The sequence below is a fragment of the Oryctolagus cuniculus genome, chromosome 1, assembly GCF_051225735.1.
Source record: "Oryctolagus cuniculus isolate XC-2025 breed Fujian yellow rabbit chromosome 1, ASM5122573v1, whole genome shotgun sequence".
Taxonomy (NCBI): domain Eukaryota; kingdom Metazoa; phylum Chordata; class Mammalia; order Lagomorpha; family Leporidae; genus Oryctolagus; species Oryctolagus cuniculus.
In genome coordinates this window covers 14,412,941-14,428,217 of record NC_142867.1, presented here as the reverse complement: position 1 = coordinate 14,428,217, position 15,277 = coordinate 14,412,941, and the positions used below count along the sequence as shown (strand labels likewise).

Genomic DNA, 15,277 nt, shown 5'->3' with positions numbered 1-15,277 from the left:
TCAGCCAAACTGTGTTATCTAAGGAATGAGGCAGGCCAAAGGATTTTATAAAGATAAAAGAAACATTTACCTTTGCTTGCCAGAGGTTCATTTCAAAACATTATAGTTTTCTGACCAAAGAGTCAATCTGGTTGAAGTATACTAAAGAAGATGGTGATTGTAGGTGCTTTTTCAGTTGACTATTCTGTTTCAACCCAAACTTGACCTAGAATCTGTTGAGGTTTAAATGGATCAGCTCTTCAGAGTGGAGCCTGAAGACCATCCAGGCACTTTGTTCCTGACATTATGGGGAGAGTATAATGAAGCTGTGCCTCTTTTGGACCATGTTTCTCAGTCATTTTGGTTGTTTCCCTGCCTGCCAATGAGATAATGCAAGGACGACTCAAATCCCCTTAAAGCTTAGGAATGACTTGTCTTAACCACTGACTTCCATAGAAAGGCACTTACCTCCCTTAACAGACAGCCACACTTGAGCCAGTTTGATAAATGCAGGTATTTTTTTTTTTAAAGAAAAACTTAACAGGTCAAGTTCTGATATTAAACAAATTGCACAAAACAGAAGAAATAGCTTCCTGGGAGAGGAAGAGATGTCCATGAGAAAGCCAACTAGGCTGAGCCTTATAAAAGGATGGCCCTTCCCTCTTCTAATGTATTCATCGCAACCAAGCAGAGCAGGAGTTGGCCTCTGCCTTGGCTGCTGGGTATTCCCAAGGCATTGGCCAAGAGCCGGGAAGGCAGCTTCTGTTAGAAGTTCAGTAGGAAAAGCCATCCTGGTAGAGTCCAGTGGTTGTCAGCGAAGGCTGCTGCTGCTGCTGGCCTGAGAGCTGCCCATACCCGGGTGGTCTGGACTGTGTCGGCTCTGGAGAAGATAAAGGAGGAGGGTAAGAACAACTAGCAACTTGCCCTGAGTTTTCACTCTTGGGTCCAGTTTGAGGCAAAGGACAGGGTGAGATATGGGGAAAAGGGCTGCAGCAACAGGCTCTACCCCTACCTTCTTTTTCTTCTTCTCTTTCTTCTTCCTTTTCCGGTCAGGATCCTCTTCTTTTTTCTTTTTCTTCTTCTTATGATCCGAATCAGATGGTGTTTCTGTAGGAAGCATTAGGGCCTGTTACCTATAATGCTCAAAATTCTCTACTTTGTGAATTTGGAAGACTACAGGACACCAAATTGGGCAAATTTTTTTTTTCTTTTTAGATTTTTAAAAGTTTATTGAAAGGCAAAGTTAGAGAGAAACAGCTCTTCCATCTGCTAGTTCACTCCCCAAACAGCCACAATGGCCAGGACTGGGCCAGGGCAAAGCCAGCCCAGAGTGTCTTCCGGGTCTCCCACACGAGTGCAGAGGCCCAAGGACTTGGCCATCTTCCACGGCCTTCCCAGATGCACTAGCAGGGAGCTGGATAGGTAGTGGAGGAGCCAGGTCTCAGCCCAGTGCCCATATGGGGTGCTGGCATCACAGGCAGGTGCCCAACTGTGTTTCTCTAAATGGCTCTGCTGCCAGAACCCCTGTCCTAAGTCCCTACTTGCCAAAGAGATCAAAGTACATTGTGGAAACTTGGGCATCCAGGGCTGTGTGAGGAATTCACTGGGTTCAACTGTGCAAAGTTGCACCAAATTCAGAAGGTCAGGTTTTCTTGTTTTAACAGGGCTGCTGCTTACCTGGGGGGACAGGATCCTGGGTCCGACTCTGTTTGTGCTTGTGCTTCTTGTTCTTCTTGGGAGGCTGAATATGCATCAGGCGACACTGTTCTGGCAACTGAAGGAAGCAAAGGAAGGTCTGGGTGAGTGGAGAAGGAAATCCTTTGCTCAGTAAGGTACAAGGGAGCAGATGTGGAGAGAGAAAACTCCCTGCCCTCGGCTTCCCCATTTGCTGCCTCTCTCAAGAGGGCACTCACCGGGCCGGTGTGGAGGCGGAAGCCAGCCAGCATGGTCCCTGTGATGGGATTGAAAGAGCCACCAAGAATAGGGGGCTTCTCGATAAGGGAGCGGAGGCTGCTGTTGTCGTGAGAGCCGGGAAGATCGATCATCCCCGGCAGGTCGGGCAGGAAGTTGCTTAGCTTCTCCTTCACCTTCTTGCCACAGAATTTGTTATAGGCTTGTTCCAGGTTGTAGTGTGTGATGAGATTGGTGCTGCCTGTCAGCTCCGTGCTGCCTAGAGAACACAGAGAAACATTAGTCCTAAAAGAGGAGTTTACAGTCACTGACCCAGAAGAAAAGTAAAGGACTATACGAACTGTGACCCAAATAAGGATGCTTTTAAGTGAGAATCATGAAATGTTGAGCTTATATTTTTTTCTCAACCAGAAGAACTGCTGATTTCATTTCCAGACTGCACTTCCCTCAAGAACAACCATTCTCATGATTTTTACCACTTTTCCCAGTTTTGACTTTGACAGAAAAAGCTTATGTTTAAGAAACAGCAAAAGTAAACAGTAACATATAAACACTAGAAGTGCAGTACTACAGAACAACAGGCACGGGAAGGAGAAAGGGCAGAAACCTAAACAGGGCAGACATGGAGGCATTCTGCTCTTCTTGGATGAGCCAGAATGATAATTTACATGGCCTGCATGCTCAACACTGTTCTCTGCTTTTCATAAAGTGTAAGTGAGAAATACTCTCTGATGTTGTGACCAGGAGAGGCCCTCACAGGTCAGCTGGGACCACAGCAAGGGCCATCTGACTCTCTGACTCAGGGGATTGAGGGTCTTTGTCAAGAACTTTGCTTTTCTTTTTTTTTTTTTTTTGGACAGGCAGTTAGTGAGAGAGAGAGAGAGAGAGACAAAGGTCTTCCTTTCCCATTGGTTCACCCCCCCAAATGGCTGCTACGGCCAGCATGCTGCGCTGATTTGAAGCCCAGAGCCAGGTGCTTCCTCTGGGTCTCCCATGTGGGTGCAGGGCCCAAGCACTTGGGCCATCCTCCACTGCCCTCCCAGGCCACAGCAGAGAGCTGGACTGGAAGAGGAGCAACCAGGACTAGAATCCGGTGCCCCAACTGGGACTAGAACCCTGTGCGCCGGCGCCGCAGGCGGAGGATTAGCCAAGTGAGCAGTGGCGCTGGCCTTTTTTTTTTTTTTTTTTAAAGATTTATTTTGGGGTCACCGCCTGCAGTGCCATCATCCCATATCGGCACTGGTTCGAGTCCCAGCTGCTCCACTTCCAATCCAGTGCTTTTCTAGGGCCTGGGAAAGCAGTGGAAGATGGCTCAAATCCTTGGGCCCCTGCACTTGTGTGGTAGACCTGGAAGCTCCTGGCTCCTGATCAGCGGAGCTCTGACTGTTGCAGGCACTTGGGGAGTGAGCCAGTAGATGATGGAAGACCTCTCTCTCTCTCTCTGCCTCTCCTTCGCTCTTTGTGTAACTCTTTAAAATCTTATTTGAAAAGATGGAATTGCAGAGAGAGGTCTTCCTTCAGCTGATTCACTCCCTAAATGGCCGCAATGGCAGGAGTTGAGCTGATCCAAAGCCAGGAGCTTCCACTGGTTCTCCCACATGGGGCAGGGGCCCAAGGAGCTGGGCCATTTCCCACTGCTTTCCCAGGCCATGGCAGAGAGCTGGATCAGAAGTGGAACAGCCAAGACTTGAACGGGCACCCTTATGGGATGCCAGCACTGCAGGTGGTAGCTTTACCCACTATGCCACAGTGTCAGCCCCTGTTTTTTCTCTTTAACAATCAAAAAACACTCATCATAGTTATATAGAAAAACAGCAAGGAGATTTTTCTAGCTACTGTTGCTTAACTTTGGTTACCAACATCTTTATTCTCCCTAATGTTACTGAGTATAATGCTTTGCAGACAAAGAAGAAATCTGTAGTTAGAAATTGGCTGGACAACTAGAATTCTAGTGCTGTTCTCCATGCCTTAGTTTCTTGTTATCTGTGGAATGCAATAATAGCTATCTTAAGTAAACTTCATTTTTTTTTCAAGATTTAAATGAAAACATACTGAAAAGTATAAATAATCTAAATTTATGGTAAGGGTGAAAATATCTAACCCACAACTTCATCTGTAATTATGATGGACACCCAGGGTACCATGAGCAAAATGATAACTGGGAAAACTCGGGCTCTGAACTGTGGGCTTCTTGAAGGCAGACAACGCTCTGTTCACGTGTTGCTAGTGCTCAGTATTAAGGTGCTTTTCCTGACTGCCCCTAGGCCTTACTGCATCCGTTTCTTTCCCGGCACTGCCAGATGTGTCAGAAGAGTAGTCTGTAACAGCAGCAGCTCTGTAACTGGCACTGCTGCTTGCTACTGCTTTCTGATGTTCCCTCCTCTCTGCCAGTTATCTTCCTCCCAGGTGGTTTTGCTGAAGGTCAGGGAGAAGGTACTGTGCTTTTTCTAAACTCTAACTTCCTGTTTTTGACTATTGCTTTGTAGTTAATTTATAAATCTTTCTCCCCAGCTCTGACTCCTCTCCTGAATGAACCTTCTTTGCAGTAAATTTCATGCAGATTCAATTTTTTTTAATTCAAATTCTTGCCCATGTCACTTATGGCTTCTTCATTTCAATCATGGCACCGCCATTCTTGAGATGTTTTAGAAAGCAGGACTTCTGAGTTCAAAAACCTTCAGGTTTCCTGTTACTCTCGGGAGAAAGCACCCGTTCCTCAGGCATCCAGGGTTATTCACATCTGACTGCATCCAACTTAGCTCTGGGCTTCATCAGCCACTACTTCCCCAAAGGTAAAATTTCTTTCTTTTTGGTAAAATTTCTGATCCATTCAAATGAGTCTCCACACTTATGAGAAAAAAAAATAGGCATTCCCTCTTATATTGTTTCCTTTTAGGAAAAATCTGTTGTTTTTTTTTTTTTTTCCCCAACCAATGTGAATTCTTCACAGTCCAGCTCAAGTGACATCTAATTTCTTGCTGTCATCATGGATACACCACATTTTGAAAACCATCAAGGAGTTAATGCTGTTCACTAAGATACTGTTAGCTGTGCAGTATTTAAGGCATGACTGCAAAGTAATGAGACTGGTATCGATGAGAAACAGTCACTTGTTTATCCACAAACCACATACTGTGCTTCCCTAACTAACTAAAATAGTCTTCTTATAAACCAAGGACCAAGGGTGGGCATTTGCAGCAGTCGTCACGACACTGCTTGGGATGCCCGTATCCCATACTAGAGTGGCTGGGTTCCGTGCCGGCTCCTTTGCTTCTGCTCCAACCTCCAGCTAGGATGCAGGCTGCCAGGCAGCAGATGACGGCAAGGACTCGATTCCTGCCAGCCACAAAGGAGACCTGGATCAAGTTCCCAACTCCTGGCTTTGGCCTGGCCCAGCCCTGGCTGTTGGGGGCATTTGGGGAGTGAACCAGCAGATGGAATGTCTCTCTGCGTCTCTCCCTGGCTTTCAAATAAAGTAAAAATTAGGAAGTAAGGCCCAGACCTGACATCTCTTTCCCCCTTTCAACACATCATTGTTCCTGCACATAGAGCATTTACCAAGAACAGATACCAAGTATCTGCCAACGGGCTGACAGAAACAAGCACAATCAGAGTAAGTGAAAAAAGCTTAAAGAAACTGCTGGTGGTTGTCTCTCTGCATTTCAAATAAAAGGAAAACTATAGTTTAAGAAAAAGCACTAGGGTCCGGCACTGTGGCATAGCAGGTAAAGCCGCAACCGGCAGTGCCGGCATCCCAAATGGGCACCAGTTTGAGTCTCAGCTGCTCCTCTTCTGATCCAGTTCTCTGCTGTGGCCTGGGAAAGCAGCAGAAGATGGCCCACGGCCTCGGGCTCTTGTACCCATGTGGGAGACCCGGAAGAAGCTCCTGGCTCCTGGCTTCGGATCAGCCCAGCCCCAGCTGTTGTGGCCATCTGGGGAGTGACCCAGAGGATGGAAGACCTCTCTCTCTCTCTCTGCCTCTCCTCTCTGTTAACTCTGATCATCTAGCAACAGTTATGTCCATTTTCTAAAAGTGAACATCTTTTAATTCAGTTTTTCCACATTTTAAAAATTATTTTATTTGAAAGGCACAGGATGAAATCTTGCATCTGCTGGCCCACTCCGCAGATGCCTGCAACAGCCGCGACTGAGTCTGGAGCTCCACACAGGTCTCCCCTGACAGCGGTAGGAATCCAGGGACGTGCCATCGTCCGCTGCCATCCAGGGTGTACACAGGGTTAGGACTCAATCCAATATGGGATGCGGGCGTTCCAAGCCGTGGCTTAACCTACCGCACCACAACGCCTGCCTCCACCTCAACTCTTGATCACGTTTTCATCCAGCATTAATCACTATCTGATGCTATCTTGCTTACGCTGTCTCCAATGGCAAAAAGGACAAAGATCTTGCCAGTCTGGTTCACAGCTGTAGCTCCAGCATGCAGAACAAACCACATAAATTTGATATGAAATAATTTCGTGTCCTTCTAATCCCGTCTTTGAATAGATGAAGAAACTTACCCCCAAACCAACAGCCAGCCTGAGGCGGACTGAAACTAAAAAACCTCGGTTCCCTAGGCATATCATTTGAGTTCCGATCTCCATGACCCTGGAGAAGCCAGTGTCAGGGGCACAGCCCAGACCCAGAGACACACACCCACCTCCTCCCAATCCATCCCACGAACCCAATCATCCCTGTGGCTGCGAATCTTCGCAGCTCTTGCAAGTTCCAGCTCCACGGCCCGGGTCCGTGCAGCCTCTGCACCTCCAGCAGCCGGCCAACAGCCACGCCCTCACCTCTTCAGCATTGGACTGGTTAGCTTCGGCCAGGCCTAGTACTCACCAGGCAGTTCCCGCATTAGATAGAAGGGGCCACAACCAGCCACTGACTTGTCTGTGCCGGGAGGAGCGGTGGCCGCCGTGGGAGGCGGCGCTGTGCCGGGTCCCCCGCCCGGCGGCGGCGGGGGCGGGGGTGGAGGCTTTCCTGGTCCGAAGCCTAGTGCGGCTGGGGGAGGTGGTGGGTCAGCTTGAGCCCCGAACAGCGCCGTGAAATTCTCCATCGTCCCCTCCGCACCGGCGCTGCCTCAGTGTCTGGCGTTGATGACTATCATTGGACAATCCTTTCACGGGGTACCGCCCTCTTCCTGTAAAGAAAGCTTATCATTGGATATCTGTGGCTCCACCTACCTTTTTCTGGCAACAACTTCCGTCGCTTTCTGAAAACGTTCAGGAAGTGCTATCTAACCTGATTGAATTCTTCTGGGTCACTTCCGCGGGCCATAAACACATATCCAATAAAATGACCTTGGTAGAAAAAGCGACAACTAGATTGGCCAGTAAACCGGTCAACTCCACTTTTCAACTCGGAATTACGGCGGCATCCAATGAGAAATCTACTTCCGGGTCTAGAGGCGGTTCTTCTGGTAGTTGGGCCAATAGAACGCTCAATGGGGTGGGAGGCGGGCCCAGATTTACGGACGCCGGTGAGCGGCGGGCGCCGCAGGACCTGGAAACATGGCGGTCTTAGCGCCTTTGATTGCTCTGGTGTATTCGGTGCCGCGACTTTCACGATGGCTGGCCAGGCCTTACTACCTTCTGTCTGCCCTGCTCTCTGCTGCCTTCCTGCTCGTGAGGAAATTGCCACCGCTCTGCCATGGACTCCCCACCCAACGCGAAGACGGCAACCCGTGTGACTTTGACTGGGTGAGCGCTCTAGGGCTCAGAACCCCGCGACCTTGACTGTCCCTGCCCCTGCGGGTGCATGTGGAGTCCCGAGTTTCACCTTCCTAAGGACACTTGAGGTTCCCAGCCTCTAGCGGGCTTGCAGACTGCTGAAGGGTGTAGGGCGCAGACTGTCATCGCATCTAAACGAAGTGTTTACGATGGGAAAACGGAGGCGGTGCCTGGTAGCCCCTGCACGACAGCCCCAGTCCGGGCTTCCTGACGCCTCGCTGTTCCTGCCAGTAGACAGCCGTGCCCAAACTCGGCACCTGTGTGGCGTTCTGCAGTACTGCTCATTGTGCAAAGCCTCCCGAGGAGCCTGGGGCGGGGGGCGACGAGGCGGGTAGTGGTCGTAGTCCGGTTTCCTGCTTGAAGAAACCGGCCTGCGCGTGGGCAGCCGACGCGCCCGGGGTCACACGACTGGAGTGCCTGGGCCTTTACAGCGACTTTTCCGGCCATTGGGACTTGCTCGTTCTGTCAGCCATCTCTTCATTGAGCACACTGTGTGCTAAGTACTGTGCTGCACCCGGATGTGGGATGCAAAATTGAATAAAACCTGAAAAGGAATTGGAGAAAAATAAAATAAAATACGTGCCAGGCCGCCTGCGGTGCTTCCTCAGTAGTTTTGAGACCGCTTATTAAAAAAAAAAAAAAAAAAAAGAGTTTAGCCCTCTCCTGGGTAGCAGCATCTGTGGTTTTTTTTGTTTTGTTTTGCCTTTTTTTTTTTTTTTTTAAGAGTCATTTATTTGAAAGTCAGAATTACACAGAGGGAGGTCTTTCATCTGCTGTTCACTCCCCAATTGGCCGCAGCGGCCAGAGCTACACTGGTGCGAAGCCAGGAGCTTCCTCCTGGTCTCCCACAAGGGTGCAGGGGCCCAAGGACTTCGGCCATCTTCAACTGCCTTCCCAGGCCACAGCAGAGAGCTGGATCAGAAGAGGAGCAGCTGGCCGCCTAGCGGCGCCGGCACACCGGGTTCTAGTCCCGGTCGGGGCGCCGGATTCTGTCCCGGTTGCCCCTCTTCCAGGCCAGCTCTGCTGTGGCCCGGGAGTGCAGTGGAGGATGGCCCAAGTGCTTGGGCTCTGCACCCCATGGGAGACCAGGAGAAGCACCTGGCTCCTGGCTCCTGCCATCGGATCAGCGCGGTGCGCCGGCCGCGGCGGCCATTGGAGGGTGAACCAACGGCAAAGGAAGACCTTTCTCTCTGTCTCTCTCTCTCACTGTCCACTCTGCCTGTCAAAAAAAAAAAAAAAAAAAAAAAAAGAAGAGGAGCAGCTGGGACTTGAACCAGTGGCCATATGAGGTGCTGGTACTGCAGGCAGTGGCTTTTACCCGCTACGCCACAACTGGCCCCCAGCATCTGTGTTCTGATGGAGGACCGACATAAAGAATTTTCCTCTTTTTCCCAGCTACCCACATTTGTCTTGGATTTACCAGAACCCATCCCCTTCCCTTACCCCTCCTTCCCTTGTTTGTTTCCTGCTTCCTCCGCCCTTTCCCAGGCAGGATCAGTGATTAATCAAATGTAGCCATGCTATGTCAAAGGATCCTTTTTTTTTTTTTTCTGATACTTGACACTACTTTAAGGAAAGTGAGACTCAAAAATATAAGTAGGTAGGGGCCGGCACTGTGGTACAGCGGGTTAACGCCCTAGCATGAAGCACCAGCATCCCATATGGGCGCCTGTTTGAGACCCGGCTGCTCCACTTCCAATCCAGCTCTCTGCTGTGGCCTGGGAAAGCAGTAGAAGATGGCCCAAGTCCCTGGGCCCCTGCACCTGCTTGGGAGACCCGGAAGAAGCTCCTGCCTTCTGGCTTTGGATCGGTGCAGCTCTGGCCGTTGCGGCCATCTGGGGAGTGAACCATCGGATGGAAGATCTCTCTCTCTCTCTCTCTCTCTGCCTCTCCTCTCTGTGTTACTCTCACTTTCAAATAAATAAAATAAATACATCTTTAAAAAAATATAGGTAGAAATAAAGGTTTCAAGAAATGTAGGCAATCTTCATCCCTCTATATCCTTTTGTCTAATATACAAAGTACTGAAAGTTTTCTAGATTTTTATTATGGTGTTTAAAAAATTCATTTAGAGTTAATAAGTAGTTTTCATTTTCCTGGAAAATTCAGTTTACTGATTTACCTTGGTGATTGGAGAGTCAGGGAATAAGGTAATAACATAAAACAGCAGTAACAGCTAAACCTCAAGATTTTAGTAGCTTAACAAAGTAAAGGTTTATTTCTATTCCATTAGATAAAGTGAATATTTCTTGTTCTTTTCCTATATGCACTGTGTTTTGTAATAACCAAGTAATTGAAAAGGGAATTTTATTGATGGAATTTTAGTTAGGAAATGCAGATGAAATGATAGTATTAAAATCATTTTTTAGAACTCAAAGTAATACATCTAGGCAATGATCATTTGTGGATGCTAAAACTTTACATCAGGTGACAGGTAAACACATTTCCTGCAGCCACACAGTGGGGACCACATAGAACCAAGTGTGATGTGTTTTTGCCTAAAAATTTGGATTTCATTGTATTTATGCCTCTAGATTTCACTACCACTTTACAAGAAATATGGGAGGGGCAGCAAAACCAGCGATGTGCAGCATCCCATATGGTCATTGGTTCAAGTCCTGGCTGTTCCATTTCTGATCCAGCTCCCTGCTGATGGCCTGGGAAAAGCAGTGAAGAGGGCCCAAATCCTTGGGCCCCTGCAACCCATGTGGGAGTCCTGGAAGAAGCTCCAGGCTCCTGGCTCCTAACCAGGTCTGGCCTATTGGCCGTTTGGGGAGTGAACCCGCAGATGGAAGATCTGCCTCTGCCTCTGTGTAACTCTGCCTTCAAATAAACAAACAAATCTTTGGTGTTTTTTTTATTTTATTTTTTTTATTTGAAAGGCAGAGTTACAGAGAAAGAGGGAGGTCTTTTATCCACTGGTTCACTCCCCAAATGGCCACAATGGCTAGAGCTGGTACAATCAGGAGCCAGGAGCCAGGAGCCTGGAGCGCCTTCTGGGTCTCCCACGGTGGCCTCCGTTACTGCTTTCCCTGGAGCATTATCAGGGAGCTGACTGGAAGTGGAGCAGCCAGGACTTGAACAAGTACCCATATGGGATGCTGGTGTTGCAGGTAGCGGCTTTACCTGCTATGTAATAAACGGGCTTTTGTGGGACACCCAAACTGATACCCACTCCGTAGCGGTATGGAAGGCCTTAGACCATCCAATCCGTAGTCTTCCTCCCATGCTTTCTCAAATGGCCCTTGTTACTCTTCATTGCAGTCATTACTTTGAGATTGTTGTGTTGAGTCAGGAGTAGAGCTGGGACCGGAACCCAAGCACTCTGCTAGGAGATAGAGCAGTGTCCTAACAGCTCGGATCTCTTTGGTTCTGTTGAATTCTGTTCCATATTCTTGTCACTTTGATTCTGTTCCAGAGAGAAGTGGAGATACTGATGTTTCTCAGTGCTATTGTGATGATGAAGAACCGCAGATCCAGTAAGTTTAACCTACTTCTCTGTCTCTCAGGCCTAGTGCCTGCAGAGGTGCTTTCCTTCATGTTACCAGGGGGTCAGAATTTGTCTCTCACCAGTTCCCCCTGCTACACACAGAGAAGAACAATGGGGTGGGTCACATAGGCTCCTGAAAAGGTTCCGGAGGTGCAGTATTATAGTCCCATATTTCATACTGAGGCTGAATTTGATCTTGGACTAATGTCCCTCCCCCCTCTCCCATTTCAAAGTGTCCCATGAAGAGGAACAAAGAATGGGACAATAGAAGTATGCAGCCCAGCCTGACCTGTGACATCTCTGTGTTTCAGTCACCGTGGAGCAACACATAGGCAACATCTTCATGTTTAGTAAAGTGGCCAATGCAATTCTTTTCTTCCGCCTGGATATTCGCATGGGACTTCTATATATCACACTCTGCATAGGTGAGGAGACTTTAAGTTCTCTGTAAGACTTTGTTGATAAAGACTTGATTGGAAGAAGCAAATGAAGATCCCACACAGGTTTCTCTATGTTCTTTTCATGTCTTGTACCTAATTAATGACGTAAGTGGCGCAAAGGATATGAATCTGCAGCCGCTGCACTTCAGGAGGAAGGGAATATATTGGTCTCCATGTGTCCACAAGTGTGTTCTTTGGTGGCTGAAGTCCTGACTTGGCTTAGAAGTAAATCCCCTGGGCAAGCCCTCTGTTTCTCTGACATCTTCTTTCTGTGTTTAGTGTTCCTGATGACCTGCAAACCCCCCCTGTATATGGGCCCTGAGTACATCAAGTACTTCAATGATAAAACCATTGATGTGAGTGCTGCTCCTGTTTCTTGGGTCCCTGGTGGGTAACTTTGTATTGTGCTCTCTACTCAGTAGGCGGGACAGTGGCGCTTCAGAGTGGAAGTCAGGGGCACTGTGGTTCATTACGGGAGCTAGGGGAGAGGATAGGTCAGGATGAGGAGTTGTGCTGAGGTCTGAACCTTTCCACAGGCATGTATGATCCTACTCACTATTTGTTCCCTGTGTATGACAGGAGGAACTGGAGAGGGACAGGAGGGTCACTTGGATTGTAGAGTTCTTTGCCAATTGGTCTAATGACTGCCAGTCATTTGCTCCCATCTACGCTGACCTCTCCCTCAAGTGAGTAGTGTGAAGGGAGGGATGATGGCAATTAAGATGTTGAATCTTCCCTCTCATTGATTTGGACCTTGATTTTTGCACATTTCAACCAAAGGCATTTCTCCTTCCCTCTACCCATTTCCTTTGATCCATCCTTTCCTCTTTCAGTATGTTTAATAGTATATTCTTCTCAGGTACAACTGTGCAGGGCTGAATTTTGGAAAGGTGGATGTTGGACGCTACACTGATGTTAGCACACGGTATGTAGAGATTTGGGCAGAGGGTCTGAGCAGGGAATCACTTTGTGTATTGTATACAGGTGCATTTACAGAGTCCCCTCTGGACCCTGCAGGTACAAAGTGAGCACATCACCCCTCACCAAGCAACTCCCTACCCTGATCCTTTTCCAAGGTGGGAAGGAGGTAATGCGGAGGCCACAGATTGACAAGAAAGGACGAGCCGTCTCTTGGACCTTCTCTGAGGTACCTGAATGGATGGGCAAGAGGTTTGGAGAAGGATATAGAATAGTGGCTTGGCTTTGAGGCCCTACCTGGGTCCCTTCGCAGCTTTGTCACTTACACACTAACTTTGAAGGTGTAGACTAATTACTAGACCCCATTTGTTAATTCACTTAGCAAGTGTATATTATCTACCAGACCTGCTAGTACTGGTAAGCAGTTATAAGTTAAGATTCAGACTCTAGGGGCTAAATTGTGGCACAGTGGGTTAAGCTGCCACCTGCCACACCAGCATCCCAAAATGGAATGCCAGGTAGTTTGAGATCTGGATGGAGTTCTAGGCTTCTGACTTTGGCCTGGTCCAGCCCTGGCCAGTGTAGCCATTTAGGGAGTGAACCATTGAATGGAAGATCTCTTTCTGTGTATCTCTCCAAAACAAATCTTAGGGGGAAAAAAAGATTCAGACCTTGGGCAGATGTTGTGGCACAGTGGGTTAAGCTGCCACTTAGGATACCTGCATCCCATCTCTGAGTGTTGGTTCTTGTCTTGGCTCTTCCACTTCCAATCTGTCTTCCTGCTGATACACCTTGGGAGGCAGCAGTTGATGGCTCAGGTTCGTGGGCTGCCGCCATCCATATGGAAGACCCAGGTGGAATTTTCAGCCCTGGCTCTGGTGGGCATTTGCGGAGTGAACCAGTGGATAAAGATAACACACTGTCTCTCTGTTTCAAGTAGATGAAAATAAATATAGACAGTTGAAAAAAAAATTCCGACTCTAAGGCCCTGTACCTGTAGTCTGTAGGCATTAGATTTCTTATTGGTAGATTAGATAGAGTAACACCTGGGTCAGGATTGTTTTGCAGATTACATTAAATAATGTAGGTATAATTCTTGTCAGTGATTGGCACCTAATGGGTACTTAAGTTGGTGGATTTTTCTGGGTACCTAAAACAAGACAATTAGGGTGGATTCAGACAACTGAATGTCTGAATACCTCTTTTTTTTATTTTTTAAAAAGATTTTATTTGAAAGGCAGAGTTACAGAGAGGCAGATGAATACAGAGAGAGAGGTCTTCCATCTGCTGGTTCACTCCCCAGCTGGCTGCAATGTTTGGAGCTGGGCCGATCCGAAGCCAGGAGCCAGGAGCTTCTTCCAGGTCTTCCATGTGGGTGTAGGGACCCAGGGACTTGGGCCATTTTCTACAGCTTTCCCAGGCGATAGCAGAGAGCTGGGTTGGAAGTGGAGCAGCCGGCACTTGAATTGGTGTCCATATGAGATGCTGGCACTGCAGGTGGAAGCTTTACCTGCTACGCCACAGTGCGGGCCCCCTGAATACTTCTTGCTTATTGGGCTCTGAACTCTCTTCTAACCTGGATCCTGACATCTGCATCTCTTTTACACAGGAGAATGTGATCCGTGAATTCAACTTGAACGAATTATTCCAGCGGGCCAAGAAGCTTTCAAAGGCTGGGGACAGTATCCCTGAGGAGCCACCTGTGGCCGCAACTCCTGCCACAGTGCCAGATGGGGAAAGCAAGAAGGACAAATAGGATCCTGGCCTTGTCATTGCACTGCTTCCTTACCTGTCAATTACAAGCACCTCTTGAGGCTCAGCTCCTTCTCTATCCATAAGCCTTGCCTGAGGCTTCGACCCTGTATTTAAGTTTTCCTTGTGTGGGTGGGGCCGGGTGCTGCTTCTGATTTTAAAGAGGCATGGAGGGAATTGACAGGCACTCTGCAGGAAAACCTGCTCTTTGGCTGGTTATGCCACTGGAGGAAGGGGGAGAACTCATACAGTGGGGGAGGAATTAGTTCCCTCCCAGCTTGGGTCAGTGATTTACCTGCTGTTGACCACTTGGACGTCACCACCGCCCTGTGGTTTCACTGTTCTAACTGGACCTGCATAACCTAACCTAGATGAAACTTTAACATTAGATGCCATGGTGTAGGGTGTTAATTTACCCTCAGGGACACTTGGCTTCCTCTGGTCCTGGCTTGGCCTATGGGATTCATAAAAAGTATAAGCCTAATTTTGACACAGGTCCCAGGGAGAAACCTTTAACCACAAGAGTTCTCATCGTTGGAAACAGCGTTGGAACAGTCCCCCTGTTTTGTGGGGATTGAGAAGAAGGGGAATAGAAGCTTGAGACGTTCCTTTGTGTAGTGGGACCTGGAGGACAAAGCCCCGGTCTAGATTGGGGTTTCTGTAACCCTCCTTCCCCGCGGCACACCCTGTTGATGGTTTTCCATAATAAAGAGACTGGAATTTCCTTTGGATTGTGCCTTTGTGTGTTTCTCTTGTAATGGAAAAGCCAGGCTCAGGCTTTGTAATGTAGTGGGCTGAGCTGCTGCCTGAAGTGCCCAGAGTTCAAATCCTGGCTGCTCCCCTTCCAGTCCTGCTCCATGCTGTTTCTCTGCCTTTCAAATAAATATTTCAGAAAATTTTTAGAGAGGGAGAGACGCGTCTTCCATCCACTGGTTCACTCCCCAAATGGCCACAACGAGGAGGCTGGACCAGGCGGATAGCAGAAGCTTCATTTGGGTCTCCCACGTTAGTGCAGGGATCCCTGGCTTTCCCAGGAGCATTAGCAGGGAGCTGGA

At 48.3% G+C, this 15,277-nt stretch overlaps 2 protein-coding genes across 5 annotated transcripts; one reads left to right on the top strand and one right to left on the bottom strand.

Moving 5' to 3' along the window:
- Positions 1-478: 478 nt before the first annotated feature.
- MED19 (mediator complex subunit 19) lies at positions 479-6,982 on the bottom strand. Of its 3 annotated transcripts, none has more exons than XM_002709167.6 (5): positions 6,733-6,982; positions 1,893-2,149; positions 1,657-1,753; positions 992-1,086; positions 479-859 (listed from the first exon to the last, which is right to left on the bottom strand). In XM_002709167.6, exons 1-5 carry the CDS (start codon positions 6,947-6,949, stop codon positions 791-793), a joined length of 735 nt encoding a protein of 244 aa, XP_002709213.1. In that variant the 5' UTR covers positions 6,950-6,982; the 3' UTR covers positions 479-790. The 3 variants fall into 3 exon arrangements, with proteins under 3 accessions (XP_002709213.1, XP_089165044.1, XP_089165048.1); XM_089308918.1 differs by having other exon boundaries at positions 1,893-2,145; XM_089308922.1 differs by lacking the exon at positions 6,733-6,982 and adding an exon at positions 6,687-6,705.
- Positions 6,983-7,374: 392 nt separating this feature from the next.
- On the top strand, positions 7,375-14,946 carry TMX2 (thioredoxin related transmembrane protein 2). Of its 2 annotated transcripts, XM_002709168.6 has the most exons (8): positions 7,375-7,592; positions 11,041-11,101; positions 11,424-11,537; positions 11,832-11,908; positions 12,132-12,238; positions 12,412-12,477; positions 12,570-12,699; positions 14,080-14,946. In XM_002709168.6, exons 1-8 carry the CDS (start codon positions 7,404-7,406, stop codon positions 14,224-14,226), a joined length of 891 nt encoding a protein of 296 aa, XP_002709214.2. In that variant the 5' UTR covers positions 7,375-7,403; the 3' UTR covers positions 14,227-14,946. The 2 variants fall into 2 exon arrangements, with proteins under 2 accessions (XP_002709214.2, XP_051710128.2); XM_051854168.3 differs by lacking the exon at positions 7,375-7,592 and having other exon boundaries at positions 11,051-11,101; positions 11,346-11,537.
- The last annotated feature ends 331 nt before the right edge of the window (positions 14,947-15,277 follow it).

Coding starts and splice junctions, on each gene's coding strand:
- TMX2 (XM_002709168.6), top strand. CDS start 7,404: ATGGCGGTCTTAGCGCCTTTGATTGCTCTGGTGTATTCGGTGCCGCGA. Junction 11,909..12,131: donor TCAATGATAAAACCATTGAT/GTGAGTGCTGCT, acceptor TGTGTATGACAG/GAGGAACTGGAGAGGGACAG. Junction 12,239..12,411: donor TACGCTGACCTCTCCCTCAA/GTGAGTAGTGTG, acceptor TATTCTTCTCAG/GTACAACTGTGCAGGGCTGA.
- MED19 (XM_002709167.6), bottom strand. CDS start 6,949: ATGGAGAATTTCACGGCGCTGTTCGGGGCTCAAGCTGACCCACCACCT. Junction 1,754..1,892: donor TCCGCCTCCACACCGGCCCG/GTGAGTGCCCTC, acceptor TGCTTCCTTCAG/TTGCCAGAACAGTGTCGCCT. Junction 860..991: donor AAGAGAAGAAGAAAAAGAAG/GTAGGGGTAGAG, acceptor TATCTTCTCCAG/AGCCGACACAGTCCAGACCA.